Source organism: Hyla sarda, chromosome 3 (assembly GCF_029499605.1).
Source record: "Hyla sarda isolate aHylSar1 chromosome 3, aHylSar1.hap1, whole genome shotgun sequence".
NCBI classification, from domain to species: Eukaryota; Metazoa; Chordata; class Amphibia; order Anura; family Hylidae; genus Hyla; species Hyla sarda.
The window spans coordinates 282,096,582-282,118,614 of NC_079191.1; the positions used below are offsets into that span (position 1 = coordinate 282,096,582).

Below are 22,033 nucleotides of genomic sequence, written 5' to 3' on the forward strand. Positions count from 1 at the left end.
TATTATTATGGTCTAGATATTAAATTTACATTATGTATAATAAACTAAGATATATTATACATGATGTAAATTTAATATCTAGACCATATTTGGGACCCACCGCCACCTAAACGCCGCCAACCTAGGAGTCGGCCGAGTCTCCAGGCGACGTTCTCTTTTGCTGAGAGAGGCACCGACGATCTGAACAAAGTGAAAGTAAAAAGACTGCAGGGGAGATCGCAGCATCTCATAAAGAACCTGATACCTGCTTCACACAGATCGATGTCAGAGCAGTGAACCTATCCCTGTCTTAAACGGGTACTCCGCTCCTAGACATCTTATCCCCTATCCAAAGGATAGGGGATAAGATGTCAGATCGCCGCGGTCCTGCTGCTGGGGACCCCCGGGATCCGCGCTGCGGCACTGCGCTATCATTACTGCGCAGAGCGAGTTAGCTCTGCACGTAATGATGGGCAGTACAGGGGCCGGAGCATCGTTAGGTCACGGCTCCGCCCCTTGTGATGTCACGGTCCGCCCCTCTCAATACAAGTCTATGGGAGGGGGCGTGGCGGTCGCCACGCCCCCTCCCATAGACTTGCATTAAGGGGACGGGACGTGATGTCACGAGGGGCGGCGCCATGACGTCACGCTGCTCCGTCCCCTGTATTGCCCGTCATTACGCACAGAGCGAACTCGCTCTGTGCTGTAATGATAGCGCGGTGCCGCAGCAGAGATCCCGGGGGTCCCCAGCAGCGGGACCGCGGCAATCTGACATCTTATCCCCTATCCTTTGGATAGGGGATAAGATGTCTAGGGGCGGAGTACCCCTTTAACCAGCAAAGCGGTGAGCATAAAAGTCTCTCATGTTACACAAGTATCGCTTGCTGCAGGAACTGGCTACAATTAGTAACAACTATTAACCGTTTGAAGATTCACTATTTATGCATGCTGGCGGCTTCTTGTGCCATTCATTCATTTTTTGTCACCCATATTGAAACAAAGTGGCTGATGACTGTCATTTAAAACTTACATGAGACCACACAGAACGCTGTGAGTGGTATCTCTCACTGTTGCTATAGGTGACAGCAGCACAGTTACCAGTGATTACATTAATGACTGTTGGACAATCTTTTTGGATGTTTTCATTGCAGGATTAACTGAATATTGGATTTTTTGCCATTTGCTGCTATAGACTATTTCTTATTTATTTTTATTTACATTGTAGGTGGTCTTATTATTATTATTAATTTTTATATACATATTGTTTGCTTAACCATTTACAGTTATCACCATAATTACACAAGGGCCCTGTGTATTATTGGTATCACTGTATAGCTTTTTATTATATTACAATAAATCAATTAATTATTATATATACACCTGTGTCCTTAAATCCTTGACCTTGAGCCCCAATAATCTTTCTGCTTAATAATCTATTATTGGTACACTGTGGGTAGAGGTGTGCAGTTTGGGCAGCCCAGGTCTATTTTGGTTGTAGTAAGAACAAGAGCCACTCCACTTCTTTCTTTTACATAATTAACAAATCTGTTTAACTTTCTAGCATCAGTTGATTAAAAATAAATAAATGTTTTCCAACGAAGTAGACCTGTAATGCAAACTTTGATGACCCTTTTTAAATTTTCATACACTTGGAAAGCAAATTTGCTGGCATTTCTTGCTGATTTGTGTCACACACAGCAATTCTAGAAATCTATGCACATGCTGCAAAAACAACCACAGTAACTTGTAGTTACAGTAGAACTAATTTACAGTAAAACATATTTCTGCAACAATTAATATTAACATTTATACAGCCCCAACAAATTCTGAAGCACTTTACAATTTTCAGGGTACAAATGAAGACAAATATCAGAAATTATAATATTACATTCTAAGTATTCAAAAAGAGAAATATGGTTGACAAAAGGCAGCAAGTGCTTTGTATATACAATGGTCCAGCCATGGTTTATATGTAGGATAGATCATGTGAAAAGGTAGGTGAATCAGTCACTAAAGAATTTCTGAATGTCTAAAGTGTGTAGAGCATAGGAAGACTACTCAGTGATAGTGGACGGGTATATTGATAGTAAGCAAGATAAATTAGAGAATGTCATAAGCCTGCTTGAAAAGGTGTGTCTTTAGGGCACATCTAAATCTATGCAAGTAAATATACCCTGATACATCAGTGAGCTAGAAAGAAAAATTATTAAGGGAACACTGATAGGATGATTTACTTGCACTATATACAGGATTATAGCGTGTATGACCCTCTTTCTAATAATGCTAACCTCATCCAAATTTGTGCAGCCATTCAGGAGATATCAGCAAAAATATATTTAGCAAAAACTAGCAATGGGGGCGTTACCATTGCTGTATTAGCAATGATAACACCGCAATAGTATTTTCCCCATTGCTAGTTTCTTTAGTATAATTAGTATAAATACATTTTAGCTCATATCTTCTGAAAAAGGCTGGATGGATTTGTATAACCTACACTATAATCCTGTATGTTCAGGTTAGTGTAGGTGATCCTCCTGTTATTTTTCCTTTAACCCCTTAACGACCACAGACATATATTTAGGTCCGTGGCCGGCCGGCTTATGTGAAGCGTGCTCAGTGCGCTTCATACCTGGTGGGTCCCGGTTGCTATTAGCAACCAGGACACACGGCTAATACTGGACACTGCCGATTGGGCTGATGTCCAGTTTTAACCCTTTAGACGCTGCGATGAAAGTTGATCACGGCATCTAAAATGGGAGAAAACATTTGCCGGTAAGCTCAGCGGTCTGTTCGGGTCCCCCGCGGTGAAATTGCGACGTCCCAAACAGCTGAGAGGACAGCGGGAGGATGCTTACCTTCCTCCTCTCTATCCAATCGGTGTTCTATTGCTCCAAGCCTAAAAAAAAAGTAGAAAGTGTAAAATAATTTTTTTCAAATAGTTCATAAATGTGAATAAGCCCCTCCCCTAATAAAAGTTTGAATCCTCCCTCATTTCAGATTTTTTTAATAAAATAATGTAATAAAAATAATCATATATGTGGTACTGCTGCATGCGTAACTGTCCGAACTATTAAAATATAATGTTAAGTAAACTGCACGGTCAATGGTGTACACGTAAAAAAATTCCAATTTCCAAAATTGCGTATTTTTGGTCACTTTGTATACCCTAAAAAAATGTATATAAAGCGATCAAAAAGTCCTATAAAAAAAAAATATATTGATAAAAACTTCAGATCACGGCACAAAAAATGAGCTCCCCATACATCCCTGTATATAGAGAAAAAAAAGTAATAGTGATCAGAAGATTAATTTTTCACATACTAATTTTGGTGCATGTAGTTATAATTTTTTAAGTAGTAAAATAAAATAAAACCTATATAAATTAGGTATCCTTGTTACCGTATGGACCTGCAGAATAAAGATATGGTGTCATTTTTACCTAAAAAGGCAGTGCGTAGAATCGGAAGCCCCCAAAAGTTACAAAATGGTGTGTTTTTTTTCCCCAATTTTGCCCCACAAATATTTTTTTTCTGGTTTTGCCATAAATTTTGTGGTAAAATGATTGATGTCATTACAAAGTACAATTGGTGGTGCAAAAAACAAGCCCTCATGTGGGTCTGTAGGTGCAAAATTTATAGGGGTTAAGATGTCTGATCGCGGGGGTCCTGCCACTGGGAACCCCTGCAATCTCTCCTGCAGCACACACTGTCATCTGGTGCTCGGAGCAAGCGTCTCTCCATGCCTGATGACTGACGATGCAGGGGGACGCCCCTTTCCCATAGACTTGCATTAAGGGGGCGGGGTGTGATGTCAAATGAGGTGGGGCCATGACATCACGATCCTCCAGCCCTATATCACCAGTCATCAGACGCGATCTGACATCTTATCCCCTATCCTTTGGTTAGGGGATAAGATGTCTAGGGGCGGAGAACCCCTTTAAGGGGTTAAGGGTACACATGTAAAGTATCCTGTGCATATTTGATGCTGCAGATTTTAATGTAAACTAAATGAAACTAAATGAACTAAACATAAACAAAATGACTGAACATAAAATATGCGCAGGATATTGTACGTGTAAATACACCCTAAGGGTTTTTGTGGATTTGTTGCCCATTGTCTTCAATAGGTAGCAAAATAAGCATGTGGGAACAGACCCTTAAGCAGATTTTAGAAATAAAGATCTTGAATGGAGTAGATCCCTTGCATAAACTTAATACTCTCTCGTGGAGGGTCCTGTAACTTCCATATATGAGGTAAGTGATATGTTACCTCTTCCTCATTGTCTATCTTCACTGATTACACTCTTATATCCAAGTGAGAGGATTACAGTCATGCATGTCACAGATTCCAGTTATGGCAGTAGCTCTATATGTACTGTATATGCCAGGGCTTCTCAATTTTTTTCTACTGGGGCCATACCCATCAGACTGTAGTAAAGCCTGGGTCTTTGTAGACAGACCAAGGAGGTGTCTGGGCCTCACCATCTGTGATAAAAGCCAATGCAAAAATTTAAAATATTGTACAGTCTACTTTTCATATGTCTCATCTTTTAACATTGAAATATGTTTAAAACAAGTTACAATTTTTGCTAAACTAGAGATTTTACCCAGGGAAAGCACTGTGTAGCTTTTGGGAACTATTGTGAAAACTGCTTATCAACTGTGCCTCACCAGCAACTAAGGGGCACCTCATCACTGAGGCCTGCCTCGCAGTCTGTAAAAAAAAACTGGTGTATGCAATCCTGAAGATCAACCCAAAGATACATAAGAGCTGATTTCTCTTATAATTAATGTTTCTCGGAAAGTTTAGCAATAAACAGTCAGCCAATTGTAGCCAACCAGTGACAGTTGATAGCTGGAAAGATGTCAAACATATCTGAAATGCAAGTTAGTGGGAATGGCACCCTCTCTAGATGTGCACCCCTCCCTGTTCACAGGAGGCTTTTTAAATTGATAGTGGATCCTGCATGTCACCCAGTCAGAGGCCCAGCAGAAGTGAGGGGATTAAGCATGTTAGTGTCCCATCCGAAATGAGGCCACCTCAGCGTGGTGGATGGGGGACACGTTTAGATCAAAAAGTGCGCAAATAGCCTCCATTTTTTGACCAAAATATATTTTGCTTAAAAACAACCTTTCCTTAATGGGGTACTCCAGTGGAAAAAAAAAAATTTAAATTGACTGGTGCCACAGATTTGTAAATTCCTTCTATTAAAAAAATTGTAATCCTTATAGTACTTATCAGCTTCTATTTGCTCCACAGGAAGTTCTTTTCTTTTTGAATTTCCTTTCTGTCTGACCACAGTGCTCTCTGCTGACATCTCTGTTCATTTTAGGAACTGTCCAGAGCAGGAGAAAATCCACACAGCAAACCTCTCCTGCTCTGGACAGTTCCTGACATGGACAGGTGTCAGCAGAGAGCACTGTGGTCAGACAGAAAGATCAGGTCAGCAGAAGGTACAGATATACATGGTGGTGAATGGAAAAGACACACAGGCAAGGTGTAACAGACTGATTGATTGAGGAATATATTTCCAAATGAATGATGCAGCAGCCGCATTCCGCTGCTGCATCATTCATTGGGATATATATTCCTCAATCAGTCTGTTACACCTTGCCTGTGTGTCTTTTCCATGCACCACCATGTATATCTGTACCTTTCTGTTGACCTGATCTGTTGTACCTGACCCTTGCCTGCGACCTGACTATGCCTTTGTCTTATATTCTGTATTTTTACTGACCTCTAGGTTTATGACTCTTGGATTATTTCCAGCCAACCTTTGGACTTGGACTATTCTTGTCCATGCATTTTGTCTAGCATAGGGACTGTCGCCTAGTTGGATCTGCCAAGTAGTAGGGACAGTGGTTTGGGGCTAGCGTTAAAGCTGCACTGCTCTCTACCCCGAACGTGACAGTAACACAGGCCTAAATACAGCATGTGCTACATTCTTGTTAAAATGGATGCCATGTCATCCTTAGTAGAGCAGATGCAGGAACTTAATTAGTCTGGACTCTAGCAGAGGGGGTTCAAGTCCTGGAATCAACTCAAGTTCAGGCCCCTGCTTCCCCTGTTGCTGTTACAGCTGAACCCAAGATTGTTACCAGTTTACTTTTCAGGTGATGGGAAGGTGTTCATTGTTTTCCGTAAAAGTTGCAAGTTTTATTTACGAATGAGGCTGCAATCCACTGGTGTTGATTCCCACAAGGTGGGAATTGTAATGTCTCCACTCCAGGGTGATCCCCCAAGAGTGGGTTTTCTCCCTTCCACCTTCTGGCCCCAAGTTGAAATCTGTGAATATTTTAGTTTTCTTTGCTTGCACAGGTATCTCCTAAATCAAATTCAAAAATTCTGTTGCCAGACAGTGTGTACTTTGCAGTACACGTTGCCACTCATCTCTGATCTTTTCAACCAGGTTCAGGGGGCCTGTAATCTTATACGCATAAGGAAAAGTATGAGTGTAAAACAGTTTTCAATACTCTTGAATGCCATGACGTCTGCTCTGTTCCAAACTTGTCAATTAAATATTTCTGGAGTTTCTAGGAAAGCTTTTAGTGGTGTACCTGGACAATATCCTAATTTATTCCCCCGGATTGATCTTTGCATGTAAAACATGTGTGATATGTATTAGCAGTATTATTGTCAAATTGGAAAAATTTCTTTTTGAGACAGGAGATAAACTTTGGATGTCTGTCCGAAATTTGTGTCTCAAGATACCTTCAAGTAAACTGGCTCCATGTTTTAGAAGGCCACATGAAACAGTTTATCCATTCCATCTGTTATAAACTTAAAGGAATACTCCGCTCCTAGACATCTTATCCGCTATCCAAAGGATAGGGAATAAGATGTCTGATCGCGTGGGGGTACCGATGCTTAGAGCATCGGGTGCAGCGATGGACTCTTGTGACGTCACGGCCGCACCCCACTCGTGACGTCACGGCCATGCCCCCTCAATGCAAGTCTGAGAGGGAGCGTGATGGCCCTCTCCCATAGACTTGTATTGAGGGGGGCATGGCTATGACATCACGAGCATGCATGCACTAATTTTTCCGCCACGATGTCCCGTCACTGTATAATGCCCGTATTGAATTACGGGCATATACGGGTGCAAACTGGCAGTTACAAAACCCCATAGGCTGCAATGCGATTTAGTCACGGCCGTCAGGGGTTTTGTAATGGCCGGGTTTCGCCGATATAGTGACGGAACTGGTGACAGAAGTTCCTAAACGGAACTATTTCATAGTGTGAAAGAGGCCTAACTAGACTTCTGGGGGATCAGGCACATTGGGACCCAGAGGTAACTCTTCTGTCCTTGAGTCTGAAGTCCCAATCTTAGTCTTACTATTATCTTTCACCTCCTCTCGGTTACTAGATCAGCTATAGCAAGGTACTGGAAATCCATTGACCTGCCATCTATCCCTGAGATCCTGGCCCTTCTCAACCATGTTGCCACTATGGAAAAATTGGTATAAGGCAAAATGGGTATTTCTAAATCCTCATTACTACGTCACATGGCAAAGTATCAGAGTGCTACAGACCTCTGATTAAGCTCTTTATCTCCATGTATGCATGTGGTTCCCTAAGTGATAACATACACTGCTCAAAAAAATAAAAATACTAAGATAACATATCCTAGATCTGAATGAATGAACTAATCATATGAAATACTTTCGTCTTTATATAGTTGAATGTGCTGACAACAAAATCACACAAAAATTATCAATGGAAATCAAATTCATCAACCCATGGAGGTCTGCATATGAAGTCACACTTAAAATCAAAGTGGAAAACCACACTACAGGCTCATCCAACTTTGATGTAATGTCCTTAAAACAAGTCAAAATGATTCTCAGTAGTGTGTGTGGCCTCCATGTGCCTGGATTACCTCCCTACAATGCCTAGGCATGCTCCTAATGAGGTGGTGGATGGTTTCCTGAGGGATGTCCTCCCAGACCTGAACTAAAGCATCCGCCAACTACTGGACAGTCTGTGGTGCAGCGTGGCATTGGTGGATGGAGCGAGACATGATGTCCCAGATGTGCTCAATCGGATTCAGGTCTGGGTAACGGGTGGGCCAGTCCATAGCATCAATGCATTCCTCTTGCAGGAACTGCTGACACACTCCAACCACATGAGGTCTAGCATTGTCTTGCATTAGGAGGAACCCAGGGCCAAGCGCACCAGCATATGGTCTCACAAGGGGTCTGAGGATCTCATCTCAGTACTTAATGGCAGTCTGGCTACCTCTGGCAAGCACATGGAGGGCTGTGCAGCCCCCCCCAAAGAAATGCCACCTCACACCATTACTGACCCACCACCAAACCGGTCATGCTGGAGGATGTTGCAGGCAGCCAAACGTTCCCCACAGCGTCTCCAGACTCTGTCACGTCTGTCACATGTGCTCAGAGTGAACCTGCTTTCATCTGTGAAGAGCACAGGGCACCAGTGGCGAATTTGCCAATCTTGGTGTTGTCTGGAAAATGGCAAACGCCCTGCACGGTGTTGGGCTGTAAGCACAACCCCCACCTGGGGATGTTGGGCCCTCATACCACCCTCATGGAGTCTGTTTCTGACCGTTTGAGTGGACACATGCACATTTGTGGCCTGCTGGAAGCCATTTTGCAGGGCTCTGGCAGTGCTCCTCCTGCTCTTTGCACAAAGACAGAGGTAGCGGTCCTGCTGCTATGTTGTTGCCCTCCTATGGCCTCCTCCACGTCTCCTAATGTACTGGCCTGTCTCTGGCAGTGCTCCTCCTGCTCTTTGCACAAAGACAGAGGTAGCGGTCCTGCTGCTATGTTGTTGCCCTCCTATGGCCTCCTCCACGTCTCCTAATGTACTGGCCTGTCTCCTGGTAACACCTCCATGCTCTGGACACTATGCTGACAGACACAGCTCGCATTGATGTGCCATCCTGGATGAGCTGCCTGAGACACTTGTGTGGGTTGTAGACTCAGTCTCATGCTACCACTAGAGTGAAAGCACTGCCAGCATTAAAAAGTGACCAAAACATCAGACAGGAAGCATAGGAACTGAGAAGGGATATGTGGTCACCATCTGCTGAACCACTCCTTTATTGGGGGTGTCTTCCTAAATGCCTATCATTTCCACCTGTTGTCTGTTCCATTTGCACAACAGCATGTGAAATTGATTGTCAATCACTGTTGCTTCCTGAGTGGACAGTGAGATTTCACAGAAGTGTGATTGACTTAAAGTTACATTGTGTTGTTTAAGTGTTCCCTTTTATTTTTTTAAGCAGTGTATATCTTAATAGGATATTAAATTAACCCCTTAAGGACGCAGCCCATTTTCACCTTAAGGACTGAGCCCTTTTTCGCAATTCTGACCACCGTCGCTTTACAAATTAATAACCCGAAAATGCTTTAACGGAATATTCTGATTCTGAGATAGTTTTTTCGTGATATATTCTACTTTATTTTGGAGGTAAATTTTCGGCATTACTTGCATCCTTTTTTGGTGAAAAATCCCAAAAGTTTGAAGCTCTCTACTTGTAAGGAAAATGGATATTCCCATTACATTTTATTTTTATTCACAAATACAATATGTCCACTTTATGTTTGCATCATAAAATGGACATATTTTTGCTTTTTGAAAAAATTAGAGGGGTTCAAAGAAGAGCAGCAATTTTCAAAAATTTCATGAAAATTGCTAAAATCTGAAGGGACAGATGTTACAGAACTACAACTCTCAGCATGTCTGGGCAGTCCATGCATGTTGAGAGTTGTAGTTTGGCAACATCTGGAGGGCTACCGTATGGGCACCACTGTAACAGTGGTCTCTAAACTGTGACCCTCCAGATGTTGCAAAGCTACAACTCCCAGCATCACTTTCACTTACAATTCCCCCCTCCCCCCCACGTCAATTCCCTACCTGATCCAGGATCCATCAGTCTCCAGCGAAGATCGGGGGGTCCCCAGGCATCTTCTCCTGCAGGTACCGGCCTCCATCTTCTGTCCATGTTCCCCTCGACATCCAGGGGTGGGCAGAACGGGGGTTGCCATGGCAACCCACTGTCCTGCTCTGCCATTGGTCAGAATCAGTTCTGACCAATGGCAGGGGGTAGGAGGAGATCGCAGCACTGCGACCTCACTCCTAGCCCTCAGGATGATCGGGGCTGTCCCTGACAGCTCCGATCTTCGCTATTTTCCGAGTGATCGGGTCACCAGAGACCCGATCAGCCCGGAATAGCAGAAAATCGCATGTCTGAATTGACATGCGATTTTCTGCGATCGCCGACATGGGCGATGTGCCAGGATGCCTGCTGAATGATTTCAGCAGGCATTCCGGTCCGGTCCCCAACCGGCTAGCGGCGGGGACCGGAATTCCCATGGGCATATGCATACGCCCCACGTCCTTAAGGACTCGGGATGCAGGGCGTATGCATACGCCCAGCGTCCTGAACAGGTTAATGACTGTATGATATGTACCGTAATAGTATGACCTCATAAAAACCAGGCTTGGGATCCAGTCACTAAATCAGGCGTCATGGTTTCAAACCTAATCACCATAATTTTAGCCAGCAATTTAACGTTAACAATTAAAGAAATGAGGATGGTATGAGGACTGATATGTGAAGTCTTTATTAGGTTTTAGTAGCAATACGAGGCAGGTTTCATTAAAATGGGCTAGAAGTATAGAGGTCTCTAGGACACTTTTAAAAAGAGAAGTGAGATGGGGGACTAGTAATAAGCTGAAGATTTAAAAAAAAAAAATTCCCTGAGTATCAGGGCTCAGGGACTTCAAAATTGACATGGACCAGGAAACTCCCCAGATCTTAATGCAGTTGAGAACCTGTGGTCACTACTTAAAAATAGAGTGTGATGAATTCCAAGCATCCCAGGACGAAGGATATCGCCAAAACGTATGTTGGGGTGGTGTCCCTCCTGCTGCACCTGACACTTTATACTTTTGTTTAGGTTGGTATTGTATACTATTCATGCACTTTGTGATCATTTATATACTTTTGTTAAGACGTTGGTCTGTGTTACTATTTATCTCAGTATACTTACCTATGTAATTGGCACTTTATTATGTTTACAAGTGGGGCAGCAGTGACACCCATTGTTTGTCCCCCCCGTGTGTGTTTCTTCCCTCACCATTTTTTAACTTGTAAATTAATAAAATATATACTTTTTAACATCCCTAACAAAATGACTCCATGCCTTTTTCAGTGTGTATCAAGCACTTCTAAAGAAAGAATGGTTTTCCATCAGTCACTATTTGGTCCAGAAGCTGATATCCAACATGCCAAAGGTCTTGGAAAAGAATGTTAAGCACTGTAAATATAGAGTAGTTACACAAAGTTGCTGTATATGTCAACAAACGTTTAAAATCATATTAAATTATTGTAATTGTACTTCAGTATATCATAGAAACTTTTGACTTAAAGTGGTTATCCAGGAATAGAAAGACAGAGCTAATTTCCCTATCGTCGTGACCGCACTACCTGAGGGACAGGAAACCTGTAGGATAAAAGGAAGAGCCCTCCTCTCTAGCCTCTGTGGTTTCCTGTCCTTTGGAAGCCTGTCTGAGGCAGGAGTCCCTATTTCAGATGGATGTTGAAATGGCTGGAGGAGCAGCGTTATGCCCTGTAGTTGCAGGGCACCATTATCCTCATGGGAGCCTCCTGGTGTGGGGGAATATCCAGTCATACTTCGTTTGTCTTCCCCAGAGTATGGACTTGTAAGGTGAGGTGAGCATTCATGCCGGTCCTCCGCTGTAAAGGGAGTTTATATTCTTTGGCATCTCTCTGGCCCTGCAGTGTGGGAGCCCGGAGATGACGCGTATCACTCAGGAGTCTGTGTCGGGCACGAGTCCTGCTTTATGGCGTCACTCACGGGGTGACCGGAACAGGCATCTGAAGGGTTTTAGTGCAGGGGGCAGCCTAATAGTATTTAGGTAGTATGCTGCAATAGGAATAACACCCAAGTGGATTCAGTAAGCCATTCCATGTACCTGCGCCTGCAGACATCGTCTGAGGAAGAAGCAGGAGCGTGGTATGAGTTCCAAAGAAAACTCCAGGCATGACTTAGCTGAGGTCTCAGCAAAGACCCCAACCATGGTACTGGCTGGATACCTGAGCGAGTGTGCTCTTTCAATGCAATTTTTTTTTTTTTTTTGTCTTATTCGTCATGTCATATCCAATTGGAATGTCGAATGTCATGTCTGCCGGGGTCCTTTTTTTTATGTCCTCCATGCAGGAGATGATCAGGAAGGAGATACAAAATGTATTTAAGCGGCTAACATCTTGCAGCAAAGTTCCACGGTTACCACCCTAGCAGCACCTCTGTTGGCATCAGTTAATCCTGCTATAACTCCAGTTGCCACAGCTACAATATTGTCAGAAGAGGAAGGGGTGGCCAGAGTATAAATCCCCACGTCGGTTCTCCCAGCAGCGGGAGACATATGTGACGTTTTGCGGAATTGGAGGGAGAAGGAGCGGCGGCGCCTGTCTACACCTCGTACGTTTACCCGGGTCCCGAATCCTACCATGCTGCAGGCAGAGCCGGCGGGCAGGAGGCCCGACTTACCTGACCGCCGCCGCTCCTTCTCCCTCCAATTCCGCAAAACGTCACATATGTCACAAGACAGGACACCTGCTGCTGGGAGAACCGACGTGGGTATTTAAGCCCATAATGCCCCTCCCACAAATACATGCTAATTTAGCCTTCACACTTATTAGACAATTAGAAGTAAGCATTTACTTAAATAGGATGGACTAGGTTGAAAAAAAGGGAACGCTAAAGGGCAATATTTAAGGGTCTGAAAAAGTAAGGCCCACGAAAGCTGATTAAATGCCTTGTCAGCATCAAGGCTGACTAGAAAATATTCTTAGGCCTTAGATAGCCTGCCATAAAGGATGCCTCCTAAATCCGTATGAATGTTAGAAGTAAGTACGACCCCATATAAACCCACTCGGGATCCAGTCACTAAATACGGCATCAAGGTTTAAAGCCTATTTTTGTCCTTTTCGCCTTTTTATTGTCATGGTTTTTATCTGACCATGTACAGACCAATATTAAGGCCTTATTTTTGGGGCTCCAATTGTAGTTTGTCAGGATGTGACAATTTGAGGAGGGGTTGGGGGTGGATTGAGGCAGGGAGGTGGTCTCCTTTTTTAAGCTGTTCTCAGAGTGGTCAAACTGACATTTTAACTTGATTCTTCAGGTCAGTGCGATTACAATGGTATCTAGTTTGTATAGTTATAGTTTACGTCATGTTTTACTATATTTTATATTTTTTAACTTCTTAGAACAGAAAATGATATAAATAGCCATTTTATGACCCCTATAATCTGTAGTTTTTACTGGTACCATTTTGGTATAGATTAGAGATGAGCGAACTTACAGTAAATTCGATTCGTCACAAACTTCTCGGCTCGGCAGTTGATGACTTATCCTGCATACATTAGTTCAGCTTTCAGGTGCTCCCGTGGGCTGGAAAAGGTGGATACAGTCCTAGAAGACTCTTTCCTAGGACTGTATCCACCTCTTCCAGCCCACCGGAGCACCTGAAGGCTGAACTAATTTATGCAGGATAAGTAATCAACTGCCGTGCCGAGAAGTTCGTGACGAATCAAATTTACTGTAAGTTCGCTTATCTCTAGTATAGATCAGAGTTTTTGATTGCTTTTTATTTGTTTTTCTAATATGTGATGTAATAAAAAAAAAATCTAATAAAATAAAAAAAAAATCAATTCTGGCATTTGATATTTTTTGTTTTTGTTTCAGCCATTCAGAGTCCAAGATTAATCATGTTTATATTGTAATAGTTTGGACAATTCTGCATGCGGTGATACCAAAGTGTTTATTTTCTTTTTTATGGTTTTATTTTTCTCCTTTTATTATGGAAGGGGTTAATAATTTTTTTTTTTCAATGTCTTAGTCCCAAAAGGAAACTTGTATGAGCCATAATTACATGGCTCATACAAATCAATGCAGGACATTGCGGTCAGGAGATTCGACCTACTGCACTACCAGCGATGATTGAATTAGATGCCGCCGTCATTTAGATGTTGCTGTCAATTTTGACAGTTTCATCTAAAGTGATAATAGCCGTGATAGACATGCCAGCTATTGCCAATGGCCCATGGCTACAGAAATCAGCCAGGGGTCGCTGGGTATGGAGTGGGCTGGAGTCCCAAGCCAACCCCATTTATCCCTTTCAGGCCCATACCTATCATGGATCAGGAAAAGTTTCAAGTGTTTACTTGAACTATTCAATATGGGAAATATCTGATATATTCATCATGCAAATTTTATGTACTGTGTCCTCAATTTGTGTGGCCAAATACCAGGTATATTTCTGTCCCCTCCCATAGGCTTGCATTGAGGGGGCTGCAGCGTGTTGTCACATGGGGGCGGGCCGTGACGTCACTATGCTCCGTCCCCGTGATCGCCAGTAATCAGACCCAGAGCGAACGTGCTCCGGGACTGATTCTAATGGGGTGCTGCGTGCAAGATCACGGGGGTCCCCTTTGGATAGGGGATAAGATGTCTTAGCGCCGGAGTACCCCTTTAAAACATGGTACAAAAACCAAAAATAACAGGGTACATAAAAACATGGCCATGACTAAGGGCTGACCTCTAGCCCAAAACCCGTCGGCGCGTGTGTTTTTATGTACCTCGTTATTTTTGTTTTTTGTACCATGTTTTAAGGACCTATTAAAAGTCAAGTTTTAACTGCCAGGCATGGGATATTAACATCTGCTCATACACATCTGAAATGTCTATTTAAAGATAGAAAAGTTTTAGAACTGTAGACACAAGCATCTGTGCAATGTAAAGTATAGGAAGTTGTACTCACCTGTCCCCGCCGCTCCGGATCCGTCACCGCTGCCCTGGATGTCGCCCTCCACCGTCTCTGCTGACTGGGAACGTCGCTCTCACGTGATGACGACGATGGAGAACGCCGGCGATGCAGGGAATCCTGAAGAGGATGGTCCGGAGCCCCGAGGACAGGTAGGAGACCATCACAGGAGCACACGGGGCACCGTAAACGGCTATCCGGCGGCAGCTGAATCAGTCTGCGCTACTTGATAGCCGTTTATGCGATGGCCCGAGATATAAAAGCATCGTATGTTGATGCTGCCTTCAACATGTTGAAATTATCGTATGTCGGGGCCATCGTAGGTCGGGGGTCACTGTACATAGAAATTAGGTAACTAATCTGATTTAAAATGAACATACAGAGCAATTTTATGTTTAGGCTAGGTTCACACAGTCGTATACATTTAACCTGTTAAGGGTCCGATCGTCTCTCTCTCTTTTTTTCTTTCTTTGAGCCGATCGGGCCCTGAAATGGGTCGGATGCAAAGGTCTACTGCCGGGTCCGACGGCCCCCACTCACTTTCATGGGGTCCGTCGGTGACCCCGTATTTTAACCCCTTAGGAACCCAGCCAATTTTCACTGTAGGACATGGCCATTTTTTGCACATCTGACCACTGTCACTTTAAACATTAATAACTCTGGAATGCTTTTACCTTTCATTCTGATTCCGAGAGAGTTTTTTCGTGACATATTCTACTTTATGTTGGTGGTAAAATTTTGTCGATACTTGCATCATTTCTTGGTGCAAGTATCGCATTTTTTTTTTCACTTTGAAGCTCTCTGCTTATAAGGAAAATGAATATTCCAAATAAATTATATATTGATTCACATATACAATATGTCTACTTTATGTTTCCATCATAAAGTTGATGTCTTCCAAAAGTAAAAAAAAATGTCAGAGGGCTTCAAAGTATAACAGCAATTTTCCGATTTTTCACAAAATTTTCAAAATCAAAATTTTTCAGGGACCAGTTCTGTTTTGAAGTGGATTTGAAGGGCCTTCTTATTAGAAATACCCCACAAATTACCCCATTATAACAACTGCACCCCTCAAAGTATTCAAAATGACATTCAAAAGGTTTGTTAACCCTTTAGGTGTTTCACAGGAATAGCAGCAAATTGAAGGAGAAAATTCTAAATCTTCATTTTCAAAATCTTCATGTTCTTGTAGACCCAGTTATTGAATTTTTACAAGGGGTAAAACGAGATAAATCTTCCTAAAATGTGTAACCCAATTTCTCTCGAGTAAGAAAATACCTCATGTGTATGTCAAGTGTTCGGCGGGCGCAGTAGAGGGCTCAGAAGGGAAGGAGCGACAATGGGATTTTGGAGAGTGAGTTTTTCTAAAATGGTTTTTGGGGGGCATGTCACATTTAGGAAGCCCCTATGGTGCCAGAACAGCAAAAAAAAAAAAAAAACACATGGCATACTATTTTGGAAACTACACCCCTCAAGGCACGTAACAAGGGGTCCAGTGAGCCTTAACACCCCACACGTGTTTGACGACTTTTCGTGAAAGTTGGATGTGTAAATGATTTTTTTTTTCACTAAAATGCTAGTTTTCCCTCAAATTTAAAATTTTTACAAGGGGTAATAGGACAAAATGCCCCCCAAAATGTATAACCCCATCTCTTCTGAGTATGGAAATACCCCATGTGTGGACGTCAAGTGCTCTGCTGGCGCACTACAATGCTCAGAAGAGAGGGAGCGCCATTGAGCTTTTGGGAAAAAAATTTTTGGAATGGAAGTCGGGGGCCATGTGCGTTTACAAAGCCCCCCGTGGTGCCAGAACAGTGGGCCCCCCCACATGTGACCCTATTTTGGAAACTATACCCCTCACAGGATTTAATAAGGGGTGCAGTGAGTATTTACACCCCACTGGCGTTTGACAGATCTTTGGAAAAGTGGGCTGTGCAAATGAAAAATTACATTTTTCATTTTCACGTACCACTGTTCCAAAAATCTGTCAGACACCTGTGGGGCGTAAATGCTCACTGTACCCCTTATTACATTCAGTGAGGGGTGTAGTTTCCAAAATGGGGTCACATGTGGGTATTTATTTTTTTGCGTTTATGTCAGAACCGCTGTAAAATAGGCCACCCCTGTGCAAATCACCAATTTAGGCCTCAAATGTCCATGGTGCGCTCTCACTCCTGAGCCCTGTTGTGCGCCCGCAGAGCATTTTACGCCTACATATGGGGTATTTCCGTTACAAATTTTGGGGTCTTTTTTTCCTTTTAACGCTTGTGAAAATAAAAAGTATGGGGCAACATCAGCATGCTAGTGTAAATTTTTTCATTTTTTTACACTAACAAGCTGGTGTAGCCCCCAACTTTTCCTTTTCACAAGGGGTAAAAGGAGAAAAATCCCCCCAAAATTTGTAGTGCAATTTCTCCCGAGTACAGAGATACCCCATATGTGGCCCTAACCTATTTCCCTGAAATACGACAGGGCTCTGAAGTGAGAGCGCCATGCGCATTTGAGTACTAAATTGGGGATTGCATAGGCGTGGACATAGGGTTATTCTACGCCAATGATTCCCAAACAGGGTGCCTCCAGCTGTTGCTAAACTCCCAGCATGCCTGGACAGTCAGTGACTGTCCAGAAATGCTGGGAGTTGTTGTTTTGCAACAGCTGGAGGCTCCATTTTGGAAACGCTGGCGTACAATACGTTTTTAATTTTTATTGGGGGGACAGTGTAAGTGTTTTACCCTTTATTTTGTGTTAGTGTAGTGTTTTTAGGGTACATTCGCACTGGCGTGTTACAGTAAGTTTCCCGCTAGGAGTTTGCGCTGCGGCAAAAAATTTGCTACAGCCCAAACTTGAAGCAAGAAACTTACTGTAAACCTGCCTGTGTGAATGTACCCTGTACGTTCACCTGGCGGGGGGGGGGGCTGGGGGGTCGGGGGGGGACATCCAGCTGTTTCAAAACTACAACTCCCAGCATGTACTAACAGACCGTGCATGCTGGGAGTTGTAGATTTGCAACAGCTGGAGGCACACTGGTTGGAAAACCTTCAGTTAGGTTCTGTTATCGAACTCAGTATTTTCCAACCAGTGTGCCTCCAGCTGTGGCAAAACTACAACTCCCAGCATGTACTGATCACCAATGGACATGCTGGGAAATGTAGTTATGCAACAGCTGGAGGTACGCAACTACAACTCCCAGCATGCCGAGACAGCTGTTTGGGCATTCTGGGATTTGCAGTTTTGCAACATCTGGAGGGCTACAGTTTTAGAGACCACTGCAAAGTGATCTCCAAACTGTGGTCCTCCAGCTGTTGCAAAACTACAAATCCCAGCATGCCCGGACAGCAAACAGCTGTTTGGGCATGCTAGGAGTTGTAGTTTTGCAAGATCTGGAGGGCTACAGTTAGAGACCACTATCTAGTGGTCTCAGACTGTACCCTCCAGATGTCGCTAGGCAACTCACCGGCTTCCGTAGGATCCAGCCGCACGACGTCGCCGCCCGCCAATCTCCGTCGCCGCCCGCCGATCTCGGTCACCCACAGCCTCCGGATCGGTAAGTGGATCTTCTGCGCCGGTTTCCCCGTCCTGCCCCGCCTATTGTGGGTGGGCAGGACGGGGAAAACTAAAGTAAACCCCCCGCCCCCGATCTGCTATTGGTGGTCGCGTCTAGACCACCAATAGCAGGGATAGGAGGGGTAGCACCCCTGCCACCTCACTCCTATCTCTTCAGGGAGGTTGTGGGTGTCATGGACACCCGCGATCCCCCTTATATTCCGGGTCACCATAGACCTGTAATGACCCGGAATCGCGCTAATCGCAAGTGTGAATTCACTTGCGATTTTCCGCGATCGCCGACATGGGGGGGTCTGATGACCCCCCTGGGCCTTTGCACGGGATGCCTGCTGAATGATTTCAGCAGACATCCCGGTCCGATCCCCACCCGGTGCGCGGCGGGGGCCGGAATTGTCCATGACTTACGCGTACGTCATGGGTCCTTAAGTACCAGGGTGTCATGACGTACGTATACGTCAAGGGTCCTTAAGGGGTTAAAGGATATTAGCGGAGAAAAAAAGTAGAGCTTGCACTATTTTTTTCAGAACTCCAAATAGCGTCCGACAGCAATGTGAACAAGGCCTAAGACCTCTAGAACATGGCAGTTTTATTTTGTCATTTAATTTTAAGGACCTGCTTGGCCTTGTTCAGGTCTGCAGCCAAAAAGATACATATTTTATGTGATATTTATGGGTTACCTTTCTATGTAGAAGATCACATTATGGTCCACATGAAAATCATGTTTTATGTTTGAGTTATGTTTAATAGAATGATGGAAAAAGGATCCTAAAAGAGGATTATGCCCTTGTCCCCAGTTTAGAATAATAGAGAATTTTCTATTTTGCTCGGCACCAATGGGCATTTATATTAAAATATTTCATTATACTATATCTAAGGCCAAAGCCAAGCTTTTACTTATCTGTATATTCAAATACCAAAAATTCCAAAAACTGTTATAGACTTTGGTGCTCATAAGGCTACTGATGTAACAGCTGGCAAGAGGGAGAGTTCACTTCCAAGCTGATTAACCCATACATTCTCTAATTAATGATCCTGGCTTCTATCATAATGGCCAGGCAGACAATTTTATGTCTCACTCTTTTTGAGAGAATGTAGGTATTGGCACTACTCTGTAGGACATATACAGTTTACAGCATGCGATATGGACACGGTTCTGACACAGCCATCTAGTCCAAAATATGGTGGTGCTCGTGTACACAAATTGGTACAACTCTTGGAAGAAATTATGGCACTCGTCCCAATAAGGATGAATCTTCTTAAGCTTTATTTATCTCATAGCAGGACAGGTGAACACAAACATGCAGGAGCGTCTCAGGGCTACAGCTGTTTAGTGACATTCAGGCACTACCTTAGGTCCATGTACGTCATAGGAGATAGAGAGAGATACATTATTCAGCATTTGCAGGGTTAAGATTAGCCACCGGGACTACCCCTTTTTGGCTAGATACCCGGGTCCTGACAATCTTTTTTTTAAGTATGACTTATCAAAATCCCTGTGTGTTTCAAAGTAAATCTTAGTGTTCTGCCCTCAGTTTGTCATAATTTTTATGCTGCCGTAACCATGAGTCATCAGGATGGTCCCCAGTGAATTCTGCCTGCCCCACCAAACTTGATTGATAGAACTCTCACTGTTTGACTGGTACAGTGCATAGTGAAAGTATTCAGCCTCTTGAACTTTTTGACCTTTTGACACATTTCAGGCTTCAAACATAAAGATATAAAACAGTATTTTTTCTGAAGAATCAACAACAAGTGGGACACAATCATGAAGTGGAACAAAATTTATTGGATATTTAAAACTTTTTTAACAAATAAAAAACTGAAAAATTGGGCGTGCAAAATTTTTCAGCCCCCTTAAGTTAATACTTTGTAGCGCCACCTTTTGCTGCGATTACAGCTGTAAGTCGCTTGGGGTATGTCTCTATCAGTTTTGCACATCGAGAGACTGAAATTTTTGCCCATTCCTCCTTGCAAAACAGAGCGTTTGTGAACAGCAGTTTTCAGTTCTTTCCACAGATTCTCGATTGGATTCAGGTCTGGACTTTGACTCTGCCATTCTAACACCTGGATATGTTTATTTGTGAACCATTCCATTGTAGATTTTGCTTTATGTTTTGGATCATTGTCTTGTTGGAAGTCTCAGGTCTTTTGCAGACTCCATCGGGTTTTCTTCCAGAATGGTCCTGTATTTGGCCCCATCCATCTTCCCATCAATTTTAACCATCTTCCCTGTCCCTGCTGAAGAAAAGCAGGCCGAAACCATGATGCTGCCACCACCATGTTTGACAGGCGGGATGGTGTATTCAGGGTGATGAGCTGTGTTGCTTTTACGCCAAACATAACGTTTTGCATTGTTGCCAAAAAGTTCGATTTTGATTTCCTCTGACCAGATCACCTTCTTCCACATGTTTGGTGCATCTCCCAGGTGGCTTGTGGCAAAATTTTAACGACACTTTATATGGATATCTTTAAGAAATGGCTTTCTTCTTGCCACTCTTCCATAAAGGCCAGATTTGTGCAGTATACGACTTATTGTTGTCCTATGGACAGAGTCTCCCACCTCAGCTGTAGATCTCTGCAGTTCATCCAGAGTGATCATGGGCCTCTTGGCTTCATCTCTGATCAGTCTTTTCCTTGTATGAGCTGAAAGTTTAGAGGGACGGCCAGGTCTTCGTAGATTTGCATTGGTCTGATACTCCTTCCATCTCAATATTATCGCTTGCACAGTGCTCCTTGGGATGTTTAAAGCTTGGGAAATCTTTTTGTATCCAAATCCGGCTTTAAACTTCTCCACAACAGTATCTCGGACCTGCCTGGTGTGTTCCTTGTTCTTCATGATGCTCTCTGCGCTTTAAACGGACCTCTGAGACTATCACAATACAGGTGCATTTATACGGAGACTTGATTACACACAGGTGGATTCTATTTATCATCATTAGTCATTTAGGTCAACATTGGATCATTCAGAGATCCTCACTGAACTTCTGGAGAGAGTTTGCTGCACTGAAAGTAAAGGGGCTGAATAATTTTGCACGCCCAATTTTTCAGTTTTTTATTTGTTAACAAAGTTTGAAATATCCAATACATTTTGTTCCCCTTCATGATTGTGTCCCACTTGTTGATTCTTCACAAAAAATTACAGTTTTATATCTTTATGTTTGAAGCCTGAAATGTGGCAAAAGGTCGAAAAGTTCAAGGGGGCCGAATACTTTCACTTTCACATTTGCAAATGTGTAAAACAGTGCAACATGTATAGAAGACTTTCAGTAAGTGTCGACATATAAATATTATTTGTTGAGATTTTCTGTGTCAAAAATGAGCCAATTGTTTATTTTATTCAGGTTCTCTTATTTTATATTCTTTCCTTTGAAAGTAATCTTAAGCTTAAAGTATAGCCTTTAAAATGTGGAAGAACTGTGAAATAACTCTAAAGTCATTAATATAAGCTTACCTTTCTGGATGACAAAATAATAGGAGTATGTTATATACTTTCCTGTTCTTTGCAGATGGAGTTGATAAGAAATGTTAGCACAGCTGAGCAACCCTATTTATTTACCCGACATGTTCACTTCCTTAATTTCTCCAGGTAAGTAGTTTAACTTAACAGTTTGATTTACATAGGAAACATATGGTTAACAAGCAAGTACCTTGGTGCAAAAAGGCTAACGTT

General features: G+C 43.0%; 1 protein-coding gene across 2 annotated transcripts in view; it reads left to right on the forward strand.

The window, feature by feature from the left end:
• Positions 1–22,033, forward strand: part of UST (uronyl 2-sulfotransferase) — a 405,014-nt gene that overhangs the window by 284,216 nt on the left and 98,765 nt on the right. For both annotated transcript variants that reach the window (XM_056566762.1, XM_056566761.1), the window contains one exon: positions 21,870–21,949. In XM_056566762.1, coding sequence (XP_056422737.1) covers positions 21,870–21,949 — 80 coding nt within the window. The remainder of the gene's footprint in view (positions 1–21,869; positions 21,950–22,033) is intronic.